This window comes from Eptesicus fuscus, chromosome 5 (assembly GCF_027574615.1).
Source record: "Eptesicus fuscus isolate TK198812 chromosome 5, DD_ASM_mEF_20220401, whole genome shotgun sequence".
In the NCBI taxonomy this organism is placed as follows: Eukaryota; Metazoa; Chordata; class Mammalia; order Chiroptera; family Vespertilionidae; genus Eptesicus; species Eptesicus fuscus.
The window spans coordinates 57,515,405-57,527,668 of record NC_072477.1 but is presented as its reverse complement, the minus strand read 5'-3'; the positions used below and the strand labels follow the sequence as shown (position 1 = coordinate 57,527,668).

At 47.8% G+C, this 12,264-nt stretch overlaps 1 protein-coding gene across 1 annotated transcript in view; it reads right to left on the bottom strand.

Annotated features, from left to right (window-relative positions):
• TNFAIP8L3 (TNF alpha induced protein 8 like 3) overlaps nt 1-3,949 on the bottom strand; it is a 44,269-nt gene extending 40,320 nt beyond the window's left edge. Inside the window, exon 1 of the mRNA XM_054716230.1 lies at nt 3,594-3,949. Within this exon, the coding sequence (XP_054572205.1) occupies nt 3,594-3,645 (52 nt within the window). The 5' untranslated portion in view covers nt 3,646-3,949. The remainder of the gene's footprint in view (nt 1-3,593) is intronic.
• Between the last annotated feature and the right edge of the window lie 8,315 nt (nt 3,950-12,264).

The window sequence follows — 12,264 nt, the reverse complement described above, 5'->3', positions numbered from 1 at the left end:
CTTACAAGCCAGAAAGGGAAAAAGCTGACATTGCTAATGTTTACTCGCTTGTTGCATCTTTGGACAGACTCTCAATCACTGCGGAGTTAATAGACCAAGCTCTAGGGTTTCAAAGGACAGACTGCCAAGTTGGGTCTCTGGAATGAATCCAGTGTTCCATAAACTCTGCTTCTCTCCTAATCATAGAAAGAACCATAAAACAAGAGAAGGGCAGAGGCGCTGCAGGCAGCAGAACGACACAGAGCATCATCCTGTGCTTCCTGAAAAACAGAAAATGCAGATTGAGACAGATCTCACCCCCTCTTGGCCCTCCTATGCATGGTGGTGCTAGATGAGAGATCTGCTGGTGCTGAGATCTTTGGAAAAGTCTCTTGAAAGGGGTAAAGAGTAAGTGGTCCTTGGAGATGTCCTCACTCCTCTGCCAATTTGTGACTGGTGAGATGGGCAAAAATGGAAGAGAGATCAGGTGAGTACCTCCTGTGCCTCCTGCTACCTTGAAGGGAAAAATGTGTGTGTGTGTGTGTGTGTGTGTGTGTGTGTGTGTGTGTATGGGTAGGAGGGGGTAAGGGAGTTACACCCTCTTCTTCTATTCGAAGTGGCATGAAAGTGGCTAATCTCCAGGTTACCAGGTGGATTGGGCAAGGGGTTCTCTGCTTTTTACAACTTTCCCTAGAGCTGGAGGAGAGGGTGGTGAAAGCAGTAGATTTAAAATCCCCATCTTCATGCCTTGAGCTGGAAGATGATGAGGGTGAAAAGAGGTAAATTAAAAATAATCTACCCCAAACAAACAAGCAACACACACACACACACACACACACACACACACACACACACACACACCACCTTGGAGAGAAAATTAAAAAAAAATCTCCTTAGACAGTTGCATTAATGTGATAATAATGACAACAATATTAATTGGCTTACAAATGCCTATGGGTTTACATTTTACAAAGCACTGGGGCGAATTATTTAGCAGTGTTCTTATGCCACATAATCCAATCAGGTGGTAATCAAAATAGCAGCTACCATTTATTGAATGACTACCAGGAATACTTTTCATGTGTTATTTATCCTCACAGCCCCTTGTGGTACTATTGCTAATCCCCATTTTACCGAGGGGGAAACTGATGTTTGGAGAGGCTAGGTAACTTGCCCATCAGGTAGAGATTGAAATCTAGGTCTTCCTGATTCCACAATCCAGGCTCTTGACCTTAATAAGGCCCATTTTAGGGCAGGGCTTTTTCACAAGTTCAGGAAGGGCAGGGCATGGAGGAGAAAGGAGCCCTTATATGGCAACTCCCTATGAAATAGGTATGTGCGTGCACACACACATACACACACACACACACACACACACACACACAGATATCCAAGAGGTCCACTTGCTCTCCTGTCCTTCTGAGTTAAAACCCACCGAGCTTACACAGATACAGGTCCACACTCCTTAGAGGGACAGAGGTCAGTCCCTATGGCTAACATACCTGTCATTTAACCTGCATCTGAAGCTGCAACAGAGTTTCCGTTTGACAAGCTGCAGCCATAGCAAGGTGGTGAATTAACATCAAGCTTTGAAGCTTTGTCTCAAAGAACACTTTAAGACCGAAAATAATGAGTGAGACAGAATGCCGTGTAGCAGAATGGCTCGTGGCATTCAAATAAATGTTCAACTTGTGGGATTCAAGCACATGGAGAAAGAAGAAATGACTGTAGAAAACAGTGAGGCACAAACAAATGGCGACAGCTCACAAGAGCTGGCTGCCCTACTCCTCATCTGGCCGCCCGACTTCAGTGGTAGTGTTTGCTGTTAGCTGTGCAGGGGCCTTCTGACACGGACATGAGCACATTCAGATACTCAGCGTTGGGCAGGCTGGAGGGAGCAGCAGCAAGTCTCTTAAGAATACCTTACTTGCCCCTTTCACCTAAGGACTGACTTTTCTAGAATGTCTCCCCCCTCCCCATCTTCTCCTCCTCTCCCCATCAACCCCAAAGGAGATCTCAGGGTGGGCCTGGAGAGCTTGTTAGTTCCTGGGATTTTGAGAAAGTAAAGTGTCAGTGTCACCGCCCCCGACTCATTCAATTTTGAAGATATACTTAGATACACACAAAACACCCACTGCAACTTTTAAATGATGTGAGAAGATCCACAAGTCACCTGTGAAATGAAACCTTAATGTTTCACAGCCACAGAAACATACAGGCAGGCAAAGGGCTCATGTTTATTAATTATACCTACACAAAGCAGGTAGCCCTGGCGCACACACAGGAATCCTCACACACAGGCATCTTGGTGATGCCACCCTTCCTTTCTGCAGCCTCTTCCCACCCACCTGAAGGTGTTGGCCACAGCGTCCTGTGAGAGGCTGAGGGGTATGACCCAGTGGAAAAGGACTCCGTCCTTGGCTACTCCCTGACTGTGAGATGTGGGCAAGCTATGACAGTCACCTGGCCAGGGGCTGTGAGGATGAAGGGCAATGATACATGTAGGGTCCTTGGCAGGCGCCTGGCGCTGTCCTGCCTGGTTCCAGAGCCTGCCTTTCCTACCCCCACTCTGGGGCTGATGGTGCCCTCTTGTCACTTGGTCCCCATCCTTAGGACGCTGGTCTGACACTGGGAAGAGTGGGGACTAGTCCAGGGCCTCGGGTCTACACCAGGTGGGTCCCAGCACTCAGGTCACAGGTCTGCTGGCGAGGGCTGGCCTTCAGGGTCACACAGGGGGCCGCAAAAAGGGCACGTGGCGCGGATGTTCTTGTCCCCGGCGCCTGGACTCCAGGGCGGCGGGCGGGGCCAAGCCAGTGCAGGTGGGCAGAGCCCAGCAGTAAGTCCACCCAAGGCTGTGGGTGGTTTCCTCCTGTTGCTCAGTATCAGGGAGGGGCGGGGGAGCGCATTCATTTTTTCCCTAAGCATCCACCCATTGCTTCAATAACTATCGATTGTGAAAAGCCGGCGGCGCCTCTTCCAGGCGAGGCCCGGCCCCCGGCGCGCCCCCCGCGCCTGTGTTCCGGGACCCTCGGAGGGACCTCCTGCGCGCGTGCGGGACAGGCGGCGGGCTAATGCTTCTGCATGGGCTGGTCTAGCGAAACGGGCAGCCGCTAGCTGTGGTTTGACCCCTGCACGTCCACCCGCGGGGTATTTCTTTCCCGCGACCCCAGTCATCTCCTCGCCCCGGGTCACCTGCTCCGCAGCGGCCGCGTCGCCCCGGATTCGAGGACGGGGCCAAGAGCTCGGAAAGTTATTTCAGAGGCAGATATGTTGCAACCCTCACCGTAGCAAACTACAGGTCTTGGATTTCCCAAACCCTTCCCCACCCCCATCCAGCTCCGGAGACCCGAGCCCGCTGCGGGAGACCTGCTGCGCCGAGAGCTACACGCCGCCGCGCCTCCTTCGCCTCCGGCGCGCCCGAGTGCAAAGCGGGGAAAAGCCCTGCAAACTCCCAGCGCGGAGCCACTGCCAGTCCCTGCCTGGAAGGGACCCAGCTGCTGGCGATTGGCCTCCCGCCTGGCAGCTCCGAGAAATACTCGCGATTTCCTGCCCCGGCCTCTCCTCTCCCGGTCCCAGCCCTCCCGGCCGTGCGGCCGCGACCCCTCCGTCAGTACCTGCGGCGGTCGTGGGCTCGCCCTCACTCTGCTCGCCAGAATCCGAATCCATGCTGCGGGCTGCTGGCTGGGCGTCCACAGCCTCCTGCCCGTCTGCGGGGCGCTGGGAGCCGGCGTCCCGGCCCGGGCTGTCCGGCGCAGTCGGTGCGGTCAGCCAGGAGGCGGCAGCCCGGGAGGTGCGGTCTGGGCTGCGCGCGGCGGCCGCGGCCAGGAGGCGGCTCCGCAGAGGCGAGCGCCGCCCGCTCCCCACTCCCGGCGCCCGCCGGCCGGTGCCTGCGCGAGGGGAGCGCGGGGCGGAGGGTGGGGCGCGCCCGGAGCGAGTGGGGAGGAGAGAGGGGAGGCGCGAGCGGTGAAGAGCGGGAGCAGCCGGCGCCTCGCTGGATCCAGACGGGGGTTAAATACCCCGGGGGCGGTGCCACTCCTCCTACCCGCGCCCGGGGCCCGGACTCGGGGAGCGCGGTGGGCGAGGCTGATCCCTTTTTCTTGGGTGTGGCCAAGTTTGGAGGATTCTTAGGTGAAAAGGTGCCAAATAGGAAAATGGGAAGTTCCGAGTGAGAGGGAGTCCGGGCGCTCGGGTTCGTGGTGACTCCGCCGCTTACAGACCTTGGGCGGAGTGACTCAACTTAGGTCTTCTTCCTCCCTTGGAAAGGGGAAAGAGGAGAGCTTCCTTTTGGGGGAATGCTTAGGGGGAGTAAAGAGGCTAATGCAAGCGAGGGTTCAGTGTAAGTAAACGACGCCCTGCAGGTAAAGCTGACCCCCCAGGCGTGGGTGGGCAGGGTGGACCTGCCGAAGGGGCGCCGGTTCCCAGCGCCGGGAGCCCTGGGTCACATCAAAGGCAGGATGTGACTCGAGGGGCAAGAATTGATTTTAAAACCTTTGCTTTGTCTTTAACACAGAGTGTGCTGAACTTCCTCAATACTCCCTCTTTCCAGTTTCTTTTTTTAAAAAAAGCGTTTGTAAATTCATTCAGTAATTAAAAGACTAAACGAAGGGGAAAAAATACACGGAGCAGTAGGGCCTCAGGAGACTGTTTGTTGTTAATTCTTGACTATCCACACAGTCTTATTGTCTCCCTGAATTATCAGCTCCAGCACCTGTATAACCTCAGGCCAGCTTCCCTTCATGTGAAGTGTAGGCCGAGAATACAGACGAACTTGACTGACTGCGCAAAATGAAATCAGGAAGAGCAGTCTACTAAAAAGCACCATTTATTGAGTGCTTCCTAAGCGCACTCCTACAGTGATCCAATGACAATTTTAGGTGAAGCCGTTTGAAAATGCTTTGTTGGAGGTCAAAAATTGTTTCAAGTTGGCAAGTTGATAGAATTCAATCTATACTGTTATCTCCATTTTATAGATGTGGAAACCGAGTCTCCTGTTCCAGTAGATAACTTTCCTGTGGTCTCAGGTCCAGTAAGTGGGTGAGCAGGGACTTGAAGTCAGGGCTATGCCACGTCCAGGACAGCTCCTTAGGGTACAGTGTCACCTCTCTGTTACCTGGGGGCTTCTTCCTTTAGTCAGATATGGGCTTCCCAGGTTGTAAATACAGCCCTACCGTGTGCTCTCAGAAAATGTTTTCTGGGTGACCAATCACATGGACTTTGATAAAAGTTACATGGATTTCGATGGAGGTGTGGGAAGAGCCCCACCCTAAATGTGGGGTCTTGGGCAAATGGCATAACCTTCCTCAGTTTCCCCCCGTGTTGGCATCTCCTTCAGAGGGTGGTTGTAAGGCAGTAAATGAAATAATGACTGTGGAAGCTATTACCCAACGCCTGGCACACAGTTACTGTCTGGTAAGTGGAAAGAACATGCATTCTTAGATCTAATCGATCCCGTTTAGAAAAACAAATATTTAAAATCACATTCTTAAGGGACAAGAATAAATTCATAGCAACATTTGGATAAAAGTTGATACTCAAAGACCAAATAGCTGGGATCGTTTTAAAAGTTTGCCGTCAGAGCTTTGCAGTCTTAAGGCAAAACAACGATAGCGTCAGAGAACAGAGCATGTTGGATGGAAAAGGCATCCAGCTTCCTCTAAATACCACCAAAACACCTCTGCATCCCGGCAATAAAGGAAACAGGGAAGCTCACTGCTGGAGCTTGATCAATATAGTAAGCAAAGCACCAGGAACGCGTGCTTACGACACGCATGCCCATCAGTCATCAGATCTTCACTGAGTACCTAGTACTTTTCAGCCCAGAGATAAAATGGGGGTTGGGGGGCTGCTGGTCAAGGTGATCCTGAAAAGTCTATGTGGTGAGTCTTCAATAAGTAGCCATTATCCATTTACCTGTTCCTATATTCAGTCATCGTGTATTTCTGCAAAGCAGGCAGGCATAGAGTGAAAAATTGAATGTGGAATTAAACAATGGAGAAGAGAGATCCAAACTAAATAAGGTCCCCATTCCAATTTCCGATGATATGCAATCTGTTGTCATGGGATAGCAAGACAAAAGGAAATGACTGCTGGCATGCATGTGTGTTTAATGAGGAACATTAGTGGAACATACCTTATCTGTCCTCTCCCAGCATGGAAAAATCTGTATAAGAGAAGGAAGTCCTTAAAATAGTATCCCACGACCATCACCCCCATGAACACTATGAAATCTGTGCTGGTGAAGCTCCTTTACAAACCAACCCTAATGTATTTCTTTAAAAGAGGAAAGAGAGAAAAAGCTCTTAGAAAAGAGGAAAGGGTTTCCGTAGTTCCTCTGTATATTTTTAGAAGAATGGCATCACTTTGCCGACTTGAATCTAGAGTCTGAGGGTTATAAACCACTTTCCTCAGTGTTTCCACTACATCTTTGCAGCCTGGCTGCTCTTCAGACACGAGTTTCTAACTCTTATTGGTCATTTCTTAGCTTCAGCCAAACGAAACTGTTGGCTTTTTAAGGAACTCGCCTCTCTGGTGGGAAAAGCATATCTATTTGTAAGGTGTCAAGAAACAGATAATAAAATAGATCCATTTTTGCGAGCACAATAATACTTCTTTAATCTGAGCCAGGGCTATGACTCATCTGCCTGTCTCCTCGTGTGGGATGGAAAGGGAGCTGTCTGCAGACCTTCGGCAGGCAGCTGGGAGGAGCGAGGGAGGTTCCTCTCACCAGCGAGGGCTGCTGCTCTGCTTTAAAAACCCACATGGCTCCGGAACTGCGTTTCTCTGGGCTGAAGTGGCCCTTGGCACTTCAGGATGAGAGTTTGGCCAAGACAACTCCATTTTTAATAACTTGTGTCTCAAGGTGGATGCTGGCACCAAGGAAGCTTCTGCCCAGAGCCAAGGCCGCCTCCGTGGGGCTCTAGGCAAGCTGGGCAGTGGGGTGTGAGCTGGCTTCTTACCGTCTGACGGAACAAGGTGCCAGAAGGCAGCCTTTGAAGAGTGGGCTTTTCCTATTTCTTTCCGGCTAGCAAAAATAAGTTTTATTGCCCCTGTCCCGATTTCCAATGCAATTCACACCACTGTAGAAGACTTAGAAAACACATATAAACAATGAAAAATAAAAATTTAAAACCCATTCATAATTCCACCGGCTACAATAACGTACATATCTTTTGAAAAAAAAAAAAAAAACTCTCTCTTTGTGGTGTATAGCATTCTATTTTTGTAACTTGCTTTTTCCTTTTAACAACCTGTTGTGAACATTATTCCATCCACTCTCTGACAATATGATTTTTAATATCTTCACAGTATTCTATTGTACACATGTATGGGTATACCATAATGTATTTAAACACTCCTCTTTTGTTGGGCATATAGGCTGTTTCCAATTTTCTGTTAATAGAAGACAGCATCAGTGAACATCATCATGTCTAAATCTGTGCACACATCTGCAATCACTGTCTATGAACCTTCACCAACCGCCTTTGGTCTTGGGAGAGAGAAACAAGACAGAAAATTGTACTAAGGTAGCTAACAAAGTAATCATTAGTACAATATCCCGAGACTTTTAAGGTTATAAAGAATTTTTATGGACATGATCTCCTCTCAGCAGAGAGCGGGTTGTTTTAGTTTATTCTTGCATTTATCGAGCATTGATTGAGCCCACAGGGGGTTCCTCTAGGATGAGGAGTGGAAAATTTCCTTCCACATTTTTATTGTGGGCGCTGTATATGCTGCACAGCCCCATCCAAGTCCAGACACCTTGTGGGAGGCTGGCAAATTGGGCATCAGGCTGTTCCCTCAGGTTCTTCGCTTCTGCCCTCCTTAACTGCCCCCTTAGCTGCCTGGGAAGCTAATGCAGTTATAGTGACTCTAAAGCACTGACTCAGAGGGAGAGGAAAATTGAGATGGAGGAAGGGAAAGAGGGAGAGAGAAGAACACTCTATGGCTCCAATCTCTGTTGTGCTCTGGCTCAGCTGCCTGTGGGGTTGTTTGTGAGCCTCTTAAACAGCAGTACCAGGATTACAGGTTCAGCCCTGCTGGGAGAATCCCTGGTTGCATATGGTGTCTGGTTCCACTGTGGCATTCACTCTGGGGCTGCGACTGCTATATTGGAGCTGGTTTTACAAGGACCCACATGGCTTCTATGTGGGCACCCTAAGGGACTGTTTTAGCTGTGCCCATCTTCTTGGATCCTTACACAGCTCTGTTACATGGAAAGGGTCAACATTATTCCTATTGGGGAGAAGAGGTAGTTAAGACCCATGAGGCTTAAGTAACCACTAGAGTCCCTAAAGTTTTTAGGGAGATAAGAGAGTATCCAGAGGAGAAACCAATATGGCGGCATAGGTAAACACCTGAATTTGCTGCCTTGCACAACCACTTCAAAACTACAACTAAAAGACAAAACGGGTATCATCCAGAACCATGGGGATGCTGGCTGAGTGGAAATTATAGAACTAGAAGGAAAGAGAAAAGCACACTGAGACTCGAAGGAGGAGTGGAGGTGCAGAAGTGAAGTGCAGAAATACGGAGGCATGCGTGGAAAGGGCTGGCAACTGAGTATGCTGTTGTCTTTTTCAATCAGGAGGGAGATACAAGCTCCCAACCGCTCTGAACTCCAGTTCTGGGCGAGACTCTGGGGACCCAGACTCATACGGAGAGAAACTGGACTGTCTGGCATTGGGCGGCACTCGAGGGCGGCTTTCTCTCAGAGGTGCTTGCAGCGATCATTGTTCCTGCACGGTGCCATGGGACACAGAGACATGGGACCTCTTCGGGGCAGGGCTGATGGTCAGCCACTGCTGTTTGCTCCACCCTGGTGATTCCCTGAGACCCCTGCCCCACCCAATTTACAACCCCACCCAAGCTGTGCACAGAGCTTTTGCATATGAATGGCCTGGCCCTCTGCAATCTGAAACCTAACATACTGCAGCTGGGTCAAAGAGCCCCAGAACCGCCAAAAGAAGGCCCAAGGCTCGACAGCAGCTTGCATTGCTTCACAGTTGGGCCTCATCTGGGCACCTCCAAACCCCAAACAAAGAGAAAGAATCTGCAGATCTCTGTGTAGCTCCTGCTGGGTAGCCTCTTTCCTTGGAGATCCAAGAGCCAGTGTACCCAGTGGTCAGAGAGAGACCATCTAGACTACAACTCTTCAGATCCATGAGAGACACACTCAGGGGGCAGACTCAGTGAGTGTCAAAGCCCCACTGAAGCAAGTCCTGCCCCATAAGGGTGTCTCCAGCACAGAAATTCTCTCATCATAGACACAATTGATCCTTACAGCCAATTGGCCTGGAGGTCAATTCCTCCCAGTGATACCAACAATAATCAAGGCTTAACTACAACAAGACTGTGCACACAGACCACAAAGGGGTGCACCAAGAGTTTCCACCTCAGGTAATTAGGGAGGCTGAGCCACTGGGCCTCATAGGACACCTAGCACAGAAAGACACGCTATCAACACAGGGAAGCAGCCAAAATGTGGAGACAAAGAAACAGATCACAAATGAAAGAAAGGGAGGAAAGCAAACTACTGGATAAAGAGTTCAAAACCACAGTTATAAGGTTACTCAAGAATCTTCTAGAAAACACCGATAAATTTAGTGAGACCCTCAAGGATATGAAAAAGGACCAACTAGAAATTAAGCATACACTGACTGAAATAAATAATAATATACAGAGATCCAACAGGAGACTAGAGGATCCCAAGAATCAAGTCAAAGATTTGAAATACGAAGAAGCAAAGAACACCCAACCAGAAAAGAAAAAAGAATCCAAAAATATGAAGATAGTATAAGGAGCCTCTGGGACAACTTCAAGCCCCAGAACTGCCAAAAGAAGGCCCAAGGCTCGAGTCAGACTTAGCCCTCTAACATCTGAATTATGGGGGTGCCAGAAGAAGAGAGAGAGCAAGATATGAAGAAATAATGACAGAAAACTTCCCCTACCTGGTGAAAGAAATAGACTTACAGTCCAGGAAGCACAGAGAACCCCAAACAAGAGAAATCCAAAGAGGACCACACCAAGACACATCATAATTAAAATGCCCAGGGCAAAAGACAAAGAGAGAATATTAAAAGCAGCAAGAGAAAAACAGTTAGTTACCTACAAGGGAGCACCCATACAATTGTCAGCTGATTTCTCAACAGAAACTATGCAGGCCAGAGGGAGTGGCAAGAAATATTCAAAGTGATGAATAGCAAGAACCTACAACCAAGATTACTCTACCCAGCAAAGCTATCATTTAGAATTGAAGGTCAGATAAAGAGCTTCACAGATAAGAAAAAGGTAAAGGACTTCATCACCACCAAACCAGTATTATATGAAATGCTGAAGGATATTCTTTAAGAAGAGGAAGAAGAAGAAAAAGTTAAAGACAAAAATTATGAACAACAAAGTGACAACAAATACATATCTATCAACAAGTGAATCTAAAAATCAAGTGAATAAAAAGTCTGATGAGCAGAATAAACTGGTGAATATAATAGGATCAGGGGCATAGAAAGGGAGTGGACTGACAATTCTTGAGGGGAAAGGGGTGTGGGGTGTGTGGGAAGAGACTGAACAAAAATCGTACACCTATGGATGAGAACGGGGTGGGGTAAGGGCAGAGGGTGGGGTGGGAACCGGGTGGAGGGGAGCTATGGGGGGAAAAAGAGGAACAACTGTAATAATCTGAACAATAAAGATTTATTAGAAAAAAAGAGGTTATTTAGGTTATTGGGGTGATAATGGTTAATAAAACTATATAGGTTTCAGGTGTACAATTATATGATACATTGTCTGGATATGGCAGCGATTTTCAACCCGTGTGCCGCAAGAATTTTTAAAACATGCAACACCTGACTGTTTAGTCAGGGGCACTGACCTCTTTTCCCTTAAACTGTTAAGTAAAAAAAATGACAACAGCCAAAAAAAAAAAAAAAAAAAAAGAAAAGAGAGTATACAAAGACTGGATAGGGACAATATAGCTCCAGCTTTTAAAAAGAAGAAAGGATTTGATTCCAGAAATAACATTGGTAGCATTTTTGTCACTCTCAAGCAAAAAGTCTGTAGCAAACAGGTTTATAAACATGAAAGAAGAAAATGGTGATCACCAGCAGCCAACATGGCTTCATTATCATGTCCCATTAAAATGACCAGGTAGCTTTCTTTTAATAGAGTCAATAGGTGTATAAATCAAGATAACTTTATTCAACTTCAATGCAGCTAGTATTAGTGGAGCACCCTCTGCGTGTCAGGTACAAAGTGAAAGGAAATGATTGTTGTACATAAAGCACTTGATGAAGTCTTACATAATTCTCTTGCTATTAGGTGCCTTTGGAACTGATTGAACAACCCTACCCAGGAAGCCTTGATTCATGATTCTTAGTTAATGTGGAGGGAAGTCTCCAATGGAGTGACACAGAGCTCTGTCATTGGCTCTGGTCTATTTTATTTTTTTAAAAACCAGTATACACACACACACACACATGTATATATATATATCTCCACACAAAAAGCCCCGTTTATTTAGAGGATGAATTTGGTTGTACTTATCACATGTGTAGATTACCCTGCTAGGACAGGTTAGGAAAGACTGGGAATTACTTGGAATTATATCAGGAAGATATAATTCCAAGGTCCTGGTTGTTCATAAACTCAATACAAGTTAAAAGTGGGATAACAGTGCATTGCCACAAGAAGAGCAGGACTAATTCTCCTGTATTTGGGCTGGTATTATGGACATCTGGGGTCTCATGAACATCAGGTGACACATTTAAAAAAATATATATATATTATTGATTGCAGAGAGGAAGGGAGAGGGAAAAAGAGACAGAAACATCAGTGATGTGATAGAAACATCATTGATCAGCTGCCTCCTGCATGCCCCTTATTGGGGACCGAGCCCGCAACCTGGGGAATGTGCCCTTGACCGGAATCAAACCCGGGACCCTTCAATCCGCAGGCTGATGCTCTATCCACTGAGCCAAACCAGCTAGGGCTGGTGACATTAAGGAGCCATTCCAGGTTGTTCCTGGAAGAGTGGAACCAGAATAATGAGGGAGATTTGGAAAGCATTCTGTATGAGGAAGTTTGAGTGTCAGTCTGGTAAAGAAAGAAAACAAGGCATGACAGAATGGATGCCCTCCTGTGTGAAGACCTAGACTCTAGGCTGATGGACGACTAATGGGTAGAAGTTATAAGAAAGTAGAATTTGGACCTAGTGCCAGTCCAGGCCTGCTTGTCCTCAGATCCATCCCTTCCCCTTTCTCTGCTCTGTATGGAAGAGGCCTGACCCCTGCA